This window comes from Notothenia coriiceps, unplaced genomic scaffold, assembly GCF_000735185.1.
Source record: "Notothenia coriiceps isolate Sejong01 unplaced genomic scaffold, NC01 NC01_scaffold00018847, whole genome shotgun sequence".
NCBI classification, from domain to species: Eukaryota; Metazoa; Chordata; class Actinopteri; order Perciformes; family Nototheniidae; genus Notothenia; species Notothenia coriiceps.
This window is the reverse complement of record NW_011351548.1, coordinates 33,255-43,353: the sequence shown is the minus strand read 5'-3', so window position 1 is coordinate 43,353 and position 10,099 is coordinate 33,255. Positions and strand designations below refer to the sequence as shown.

Genomic DNA, 10,099 nt, shown 5'->3' with positions numbered 1-10,099 from the left:
CATGCTTATATTGTAGTTCTAAGTGCTAATGCCTTGCGGCCTGTAGCACATCCTTGAGTGGAGCATATGTGTGGGCAGGAAAGGAGTGAGCAGAGAGTAGAGTAGTTGTCGATTTTTGTTCTGTTTTCTGTGACTATCTGCCTCACCCTCTCAGACTTTCAGTTGCGCGCGCTACTAAAGAGACGTGTTACCATGGAAACCAAACAATGGTGTAGCTGTATTAAAGTCCGAGTGGAAACAGTCCTGAGTAAATCTGATTTTGTCAGAATTCGGGAGAAATGCGGGAAAAATATGACCCCGGGAGGAAACCGGGAGAGGGCAATGAAATCGGGAGTCTCCCGCGAAAATCGGGAGGGTTGACAAGTATGGTGTTACCTGGTCCATGGAGGCGCTGTAGTTGACCTGCAGGACGGTGCGTCTCTCTCTGCTGGAGCCCGTCACAGCAGTTTTGGGCGGCAGGTTGTTCATAACTGTCGTCCACACTTTGTCCTCTAAAACACAAACACGTTACCAAGTTAAACTCAACTGTGGGAATAAATTAGTTAAATGTGGTGTGATAGTTCAAGTCAGTACACACAGAACTGCAGTTTGTCAGTCATGGCGGTGGCGGTGTAATCTAAGTTACAGCTATGAGCCTCCAGAGTTTAATTGACACTTCTGTGCTGTTAAAGCATGAGCCAGTCGCTCAGATATCTCCCCGTTCATTCACACTGTCAGTCAGGGAATGTGTGTGTGTGTGTTTCAGGCCTCTGAGGTGTGTGTGTATGTGTGGGAGAAAGAGACACTCTTAACATTTCTGAGGTTGTGTGAGAGAGCTATTCAGCGTGACTAAGGGCTAGCCAGTGGAGTGCAGTGACATTTCATTAAAAGTCTCGCCTTTGCTCTGCCTGCATGCTCTGCTGTTCCAGACTCTCCACTTATTCCACTCTGCGTGTGTGTGTGTGTGTGTGTGTGTGTGTGTGTGTGTGTGTGTGTGTGTGTGTGTGTGTGTGTGTGTGTGTGTGTGTGTGTGTATGTGTGTATGTGTGTTTGCTTGGAGCTCAGCAGGTGTTTGTGTGTGTGTGTCTTTGTGCAGAAGTGTCACTCAGATCATTGGAGCACTCTTAGCTCTGCATAACAGGCCTGTTTCAAATGCGCTTGTGGCGAGTGTGTGTGTGTGTGTGTGTGTGTGTGTGTGTGTGTGTGTGTGTGTGTGTGTGTGTGTGTGTGTGTGTGTGTGTGTGTGTGTGTGTGTGTGTGTGTGTGTGTGTGTGTGAATCCGTGCGTGTGTGTGGTGGCTGCTCCTTCAGAGCTAAATGTCAGCAGCTGTGGCCGCGTTGCCATGGAAACCTCAGGTATAGCAGTTTAAGAGTGCCGCCGTCTGAGGTTAAGAATGAAGAGGTTCTGCGGAGTTTTCTCCCATCACAGGTCACTGGCTGGAAAGAGTGGGGACCTGCACACACAACTGCACAAACACACACACACACCTGCCCACACATTGATTCCAGGCACTAACGCACACACCTGTCATGTTGCAATTGACTTTGAAGGGGCCGAGGGGCCCACTGCCGTCAGGGTCGATCCAGTAGGTGTCAGAGGAGCGGCCACGATGCTTATAGGCCTCACAGGACGGCTCATAGATAGCTGGGGGGGGGAAGTAAAGGGACACATGAGCAGTTAAAGGAAGAGGTAACAAGAGAAAAAAGTCAATAGCCACTGAGGTTATTGCACATCAGAAGAATAAAGAAATAAAAACCATGGACATGGCTGAGTGACAATTCAATATAAAATAAAGCTTTATTTATCCCCGTAGGGAAATGTAGGTGTCATAGAAAGAAAAACAATAAGAGACAAAGCTAAGAGCAGCTAAGAGCAAACACAGATAATAAGAATAAGAAAGGATATCTGTCTGTCAGGAGGATTATGGATAAACAACTGGCCATATTTCCACAAATCCATGTGGAAATGGAGTGGATGCATGGAGAAAAAGGACCGTTGTTTTGCATTCTTGTTCTGTTGGTTGGAACAATGAAACAACTGGGCAAATTCACGTGAAGACCCCAAAATGTCGTCTAAATGCTCATAGCAAGGTAGGCTTAGGAATCACAGTGTACTACATGATATTATACTACATTATGTTAACACCATATGAGGCCAACAGCTACGATAAATACGGGTATACTTCTCCAAAGATAGCTTGCATATGAAAAGTACGATACATTCTGTCAGACCAAAGACTAATTCAATTGAAGAATGTTAGGATGCATCTAAAATAGCTCATTGATGTCCTCAATTTGTTTTTTTCCTCCTTCCAAAAGGCAATTTCATGCGGTTGCCAGTCTCTTTTCAGCGCCTGTCAAGAAGTGGTGTCTTGCCGCACACACTTTAGCAATCTATCTGACAGCATATTGATGTTATGTTTGTGACAGAGAGATGAGGAGAAACTGCACTTCACAGAGAGAGAAACTTCCTTGATGAGGCGAGAGCGTTCAGGCTTAATGCTGAGTTAAATAGGAAAAATAAGCCTTTTTTCTTTCACTCTGTTTATTCTTAGCTTTTTATTAATACTGTTTATGACATTCCCATCTCTACTTCCTTTCTTCCATTCTTGTTGTCTCTATTATTTTCTCTGTTTGTGGTTTCCCTCCTTGCTATCTTGTGCAACTCCGACTAAACATATTTTTCAACAGAATGCATTATCTATAAAATCTCCTCTCATCATCACTCACTAAAAGTCCTGTGTAAAAATAACAATCACATTTATCTCTTATTCCTATGCGTTATTAACTGTCTTAAAGTTCGGTAAGTTTGAGAAACCGGCTCGAGATACACTTGTTGTTATATTCCATGGAATGCTCTTAACATCCCGATAGCAATGAATATCTGAAGTGCTTTGACACAAAATCCGTGGAAGCCGTGGTACTGTAAAAAGCACGACCAATCATCTGAGCCGGCTAAAGTAACTGGATTGCCTACCTGCCTGTCAGCCTTCCATCTGTGCACAAACTTATCCTGTGCCCTCATTGGTCATGTGCGCGTTCGTGTGTGTTGGAGGAGGGGCTCTGTGAGGAAGTGGCAGATTTGTTCCGGTTGTGTATTTTCAAATTCTAGCCACTCGGGCTGGTTTCTCCATTCTTACCTACCTTGAAGTAAATGTTTCTAGTATCAGTACTTTACTCCAATACTTATTCTTCTGACGACTTTTTACTTTGACTTCTTACATTTTGAACACAAATACCTGTACTTTCTACTTCTTACATGTTGAACNGGTAAGTTTGAGAAACCGGCTCGAGATACACTTGTTGTTATATTCCATGGAATGCTCTTAACATCCCGATAGCAATGAATATCTGAAGTGCTTTGACAAAAAATCCATAAAAAAAATGGTCATCTGTGGAAGCTGTGGCGCTGTAAAAAGCTCGACTAACATGGATGGCCTACCTGCCTGTCAGCCTTCCATCTGTGCACAAACTTATCTCGTGCCCTCATTGGTCATGTGCACGTTCGTGTGTGTTGGAGGAGGGGCTCTGTAAGGAAGTGGCAGATTTTTCCCGGCTGTGTATTTTCAAATGCTAGCACACTCGAGCCGGTTTCTCCAAAATTACCTACTCCACCTTTAAGACAGTTCTATATCAGGCTGTTTTACAGTATGATCGATGTAATTTAAAATGACTCTATTCTTCCATCTTATTTCTTCATGTTGAACAATTACAGTATGGCCAACATGTTCCCTTCCATCCTCTCATGAAAGAGAACAATATGCGACCCCTGGGAGAAGGGGATGGCATTCTAACATTTTTAAGCCTTTGAAAAACCCTCTGGCTTTTCTGACTCTGTTTTCTTTGTGTCTTTGTGCGGGTGCTTTGGTGAGATTGCCTCTCCTCAGAACCGAACACACCGCAGTCAGAAAAAAATCAAAGTTCAGACTGAGGCTCCGAGAGAGAAACAGCTTAATCACTCAAAGGAGAAACAGAGGGAGGCCAATCCAAACAACTGGAACAGAGCACAGTGGTGATGGAAAATAACATTCAACTACACACACAGACAAACAAACACACACACACACACACACACACACACACACACACACACACACACACACACACACACGCACGCACGCACGCACGCACACACACACGCACACACACACTTCTACCCACAGGTGTGGCAGGTGGCTCCAGTGTATCCCGTCCCATCGCAGGTGCAGCTGAAGCTGTCCCACGTCTGCTTACAGCGGCCGCCGTGCTCACAGTGGTTAGGCATACACCTTGAGAAAGAATAAGAGAGTATTTTTATAAATATGTGCAGTACATTTTTATTGTAAATGTATAAAATATGTATGTATTATTATACTCAAAGGCGAGAGTATATATTTAAATCGATAAATAAAGCAATCATAAAGCCGCACAAACAAAGCATTTTTTCCCAAATTAAAATAGAGTTTATAGACTACGTGTTCAGAGTGTATAATCCAAAGCACCGATTCTGTCAAGGAATACTCATTGTTGAAAGAAATACACTTGTGACACATTTCACTACAAGATGATATAGCCAGTGTTCGAAATGGGGGGGAGCACAAACAAATTGTGCATATTTGTGTCACACAGATTATAAATATTGAGTTTCTGTAAATAAAAGTTCTTGAAATAAATAATAGTCATTGTTCATTACAGTTTCTGAACATTTGTTTTATATTTGTGAATATTTCTGGGTTTTGCCATCTGTACGTGGCGGCGCTGCATTCTTTACGCTACTTACGTTGCTATGGTTACGGCGGCGATGCCGGCGCGGCATCTGATATTTTCATATTGATATTTTTTTAACTCTGGCTTTGTAATAAAAAATATGGCAAAACGAAAACAGCCAAGCCTCGCAGCTTTTGGATTCACAAGCAAAGAAGCGAAGGAATCTAAAATTGACAACGTGAACGGAACAACTTTTAGTTGGCCGGCTGTAAGCGGCGTTAGGGTCGAGTTTGACAGCTGCACACCGAGGGAGAGGCCTGCCGATGCGGAGCCTGAAGAGGCTTCAACAACGGCCACATCCGCCGGCATAGTGACACCGTCTGTATTAGTAGAAGAGTGTTTTTATAGCAATTGATCGCATCCGCGCTGCTGCGCCAGTCAACAGAGCGTGCGTGTGACATATTTAGTAGCAGGATGTGCTCTGAAAAATAGGGCTCCCCGAAAGCAAATGGGTAATTCGAACACTGGATATAGCATGGCTTGTTTTGAATGTTGACCACAAATTAAATGTGTTTTGTATTGATATAAGCATACTATGTCAAGGTAAAACAACTAAATTGTGTGTCTGCATTTATTAAAACACAATTTAAGTGATTGTGAAAAGCAGGAGGCGACAGAATTCGGGCTTCTTGAGTTTGTGTTTCTTAAGCAAAAGAGAAGGAAGAATTATATTGTCTCAATCGAGTGGTGATATTTCAACTAGGGACCTGGAATTAGGAGTGTAGTGTATGTAAACAGTGTTATCCCCACAGTGTGAATACAGCAGCACATAACAACTGAATACAAACTGAATACATCCCAGTTTCAGTTTGATCTGCCTGCGGCCTGCTGGGAAATCTCTCCCGAGGGGGGATTTCCACACAAAAAATATTTAAGTGATTAAAATATCCGAGTGTGATTATTTGAATGAATCAAAGCGATGTTAAGAGGAAAGCCAGCTGGATTAAAAACTAACTGACTCATAGGAGCTGCAGGGGGCCTTTAAAGTGCTGAGTTCTTCTTTAGTCATGTACAGTAGGGAGACATTTAAGCAGCAAAGAGACGTTTTATCTCTGGAGGGAGACGAGACAATGGCTGCCTCCAGTAACTATGAGGCTGACACAAGTACATACTGCCGATACAGACTTTCAATATTTTCCCTGAGGTGCAAGAAATGGGGTAACACTTTATATTAAGGTACACAAATTCACCATCAACTAGTTGTTAATTAGCACGCATATTAGTCATTATAAAACACTTATTAATGCCTTATTCTACATGACTATATTCTACAAGCAATAAGCCATTAGTTGAGAGTTTTTCCTCAATAACCCTCTAATTAGTGCTTATTTGTTGCAAGTAAGGAAGTTGTTGTACATGAGTTACATACTTAATTTTGAGTTAATTAGACACAGTTAACACTTATAGTTTCAGGGCGACTGTGGCTGTGAGGGAGTGTGGTCGTTTTTCAACCAGAAGGTTGTGGGTTCGATCCCAGCCCATGCAGTCAACATTTCGATGTATCCTTGGGCAAGATACTTAATCCTGAGTTGCTCCCGATGGCATGGCCAACGGTGTGTGAATGTGTGTTAGGTCCTAGAGTAAGGTACACTGCTCTGTATGAATGGGTGTGAATGGGTGAATGACATGTAGTATGTAAAGCGCTTTGAGGGGTCTTAAAGACTGGATAAAGCGCTATATAAGTACAGTCCAATTACAGTCCAATTACCAATGTCTTGTTACATAAGAATAGATCATATTTGTTAAGTGTCATTATGGGAGAATTACTATTCTTGTACTACTGCCTTATTAGACCCATATTGAGCAGAGCATATTAAGACCCAAACTCATGTACAACAACTTCCTTACTTGCAACAAATAAGCACTAATTAGAGGGTTATTAAGGAAAAACTCTCAACTGATGGCTTATTACTTGTAGAATATGGTCATGTAGAATAAGGAATTAATAAGTGTTTTATAATGACTAATATGCATGTTGATGAACAACTAGTTGATGGTTAATTTGTGTACCTTAATATAAAGTGTTACCAAAAACGGATATTGGGCAAGCCGTATTGTCGACATGAAATGTATCGTGATTCAGGTTTTTCATTGTGATACATTGTAGATTTATAGTTTCACTGGATGCATGTGGCTGATTCATAAGTCAATGTGTAGATTTGTGTGTACCGGTAATTGATGGTTTGTCAGAGACAACGTTATGGTGTGCATGGAAATTGATGTCTGCAAATTGTTCTTCGTGTACCTGCACATTAGTTTAAAGCTAAATCTGGCATAAATCATCTCATCTCTTTTACAGATCAATGCTTTTGGTCCTTGTTTAATAAAGCCTTGGAGAAAATAGAGTTTTATAAATGCATTGTAAGTGTGGGCAGAATGAGGGAGGGACATAGCTGCTGCAGAAGGAAATGGGTAGAGAAATGAGATTTGAAATAATTTGCTTATCTAAGGAGATCTTGGGGCTGACTGATGCAAAAATATACACTGAAGTGACACATCGCACATTTACCTGCCTGCAAATCTAATAGTGCTTTAGAAAAATGAATTAATATACGAGTGAGCTCTGAGCCCGACCTTTGGTATTTAAATAATGTTCAACCATGACTTTTTGCATGTACTGTAAATACAAAAAAGGAAATTCCTAGTAATGTATTGGAATGTTAAATCTGCATAACGCTAACAAGTGCAGTTTAAATGGCATTATGTAATTGATGAGCATTGACAATCCCAAAGACGTTATGCTCTATGATGCTGAGAGGTACTTTATACCGACTTCATGCTCTGGGCTTTGTCTGAGGAAAAATCGATGAAGACAAAGGAAAACCTCCAGAGTGTGTTTATGTTTCATGTGAGTGTGTTGCAGAGCCCCTACAGGATTGTGGATTGTGGGAATTTGAATGCTATACCTTTGTGTGCATGTTTTGCTTCTCCCACCGTCAACAGAATCCCACAGTGGAACGGCATTGATCAAAAGGAGGTCAGACAGGGCTATTGAACTGTCTTCAAAGACACTCTGATTAGTTGGATGGTAACACTGCACCCATTCATCTTCCATGGCAGCACAGGGCCCACCTGCACACTGCGGGCCGATACACAACACAACAGAGATGCGGCTAAAGGTCGGAGGCTGTTGTGAATAGCTAAGGACCTTAACATGAATTCATTCTAAAAGTCTGAGCACAGCTGCTAGTAACCACCCTCAGTGCTAATACACCACAATCTGCAAGAACAATCATTTCTACATTACCTCGCAATGCAATGCCAAACAAATGATAACAGAAGGCTGCCAGCAAATCCATAAACTAATCCCTAGATGGGCTTCATCAAAATGTAAGAGCTGAATGTGTTAGGCATTGTTAAATGTAATAAGTAAAACACCTTTTTTTCAGAATTGTATAGTCGTGAAAACATTTTTTTTTTAAATCCTTGAGTACAGTGAAGCTTTAGAGTGTAGCTTCTTTGAAAATGCTAAAGAAAATGACAGTCCAGGGACAATCAATACTTTAATACTAACAATGGATCAAATGAATAGCTTGTTATGACTCATTATTTCACATTCATTTGAGACATTCGTATCAGTGTGAATGAACATGGCTCAAGCTTTGGTCCAAATGGAAGAATCCAGATAATCCAGACCGCACTTGAAGTGAGGACAACATTGATCTTAATCAAGCAGTGGCAGCTGGTGTCTACTTCTCAGAGAGAGGGTATTGATGAAGGTAAGTGTTATTGACAAGTCTAACCTGGAAACAAATCTCTCAGTTCAGGGAAGAAGTTGTTCCAATCAGCACAAGGTCAACTCCTAATTGCAGCTTCCTACGTTTATCTGAACGGTGCGATCGTGTTTCCCGTTTAGATCAGTGAAGTTCCTCGCATAACTTGGTCTACAGAAGACACGGCTTAATTCCTGGAGGTCAAAGCCGTCTTCGAAGTTTAAACGTTTTGCACACAGGCATCCGATTCAGCAAATTGAGCTTTTGATGATTCCATATGAGGCAAATCCTTCCCGATGTATTTGTCTAGTAGATGACAAGGAAATAAATTGAAGTGTCAACATGTAGTAATGAATGTTTCCAGAGAGCCAACATGAGGACGTGCTGTGCAGAATATCCAGCTTTGCAATACTCAGAATAAAAAAATAGCACGGCAATTTCTTGATGTTTGCTTGAGATTGTACAGAGTTTTCCAAGGAGGAACCTAGCCATTTATTTTAGTTTAAAATGAAAAAATAGCACTATACATTACATTTATCAGTATGACAAGCACACACACATGTATTATAGTGCAGTAACACACACAGCAGCCTTGACTCATATATCTCTAGAAACAATTTAGACTCTGTTTATATTACATTTCTAATTTAAAACCATTTGATTTATGACATTATTGACCCGCTGTTTTAGTGCTTTGCATACAACGGATGTGTATATTTACATTTATGAATGATTGTTTGGATGTGAGTGCATGCAGGCATTATCACTCTTACCTGTCTATGATTGCACACATATCCAGGCTGACGTTCTCAAAAGCACCCATAATGCCTTTCTCCACCGCGTGCATATCAGCCGGTTGGTCGTCCAGCAGGATCGCCTGCATGCAGCCCTGGAAGGAGCGCTGCGAGGGCGGGAAGAGCGTCTGGAGGAAATACCCTGAAACCAGCAAAAATAAACCTTTGTTACACATTATTTTACACATTACAGAGAGTTGGAGATGTGAGTACAGAACATCATTTAAGGTGCTTGTGTTCGAATGAAAGAATAGAATAGAATATATTTGCATTGTCATCATACAAAGTACAATGAAATGTCTTTGGCAACTCTCACTGCAGTAAAAAATAGACACAAATAAATAAATAAGAGTGGTAAAAGCAGAGGTTGTAGCGATGACTGCAACGAGATAACATTTGAAATGTACAAAACTGTATAAATGTAGTGTATCATAAAGGGTTATAGTAACCAAGGATTCCTTCTATCGACGAGTTGAAACACATCACGAGAAAACGACCTTCTGTAGAAGCAGACATCAGCTTTAACAACGACATCATCCTTGACGAGGAACAACAGACCTGCTTATTGTCACTTTTTAAAGCTGTGAACGTTCATCAGCCCTCCTGTTTTAGAGCTTACCCACAAGGCCCATTAGCCTTAATACAGGGCTGCAATACACTAGAGGACATATAGGTTTTACTATATACGCCACCTTTATGAGATACAAGAGTCAATGGCCCGTCCAGAGGCACTGGGCCTTGACTGAAACCAGGAGAAGGCTAGGACAAAACCTCGTGCAAAAGGTGTGTGTGTGTGTGTGTGTGTGTGTGTGTGTGTGTGTGTGTGTGTGTGTGTGTGTGTGTGTGTGTGTGTGTGTAGTAGTACTAA

The 10,099-nt window shown here is 41.5% G+C and overlaps 1 protein-coding gene across 1 annotated transcript in view; it reads right to left on the bottom strand.

The window, feature by feature from the left end:
- Positions 1-10,099, bottom strand: part of LOC104951281 (contactin-associated protein-like 2) — a 55,174-nt gene that overhangs the window by 12,634 nt on the left and 32,441 nt on the right. Inside the window, exons 8-11 of the mRNA XM_010777916.1 lie at positions 9,211-9,373; positions 4,140-4,246; positions 1,504-1,623; positions 376-491 (exon numbers count right to left, since the gene is read on the bottom strand). Coding sequence (XP_010776218.1) covers positions 376-491; positions 1,504-1,623; positions 4,140-4,246; positions 9,211-9,373 — 506 coding nt within the window. The remainder of the gene's footprint in view (positions 1-375; positions 492-1,503; positions 1,624-4,139; positions 4,247-9,210; positions 9,374-10,099) is intronic.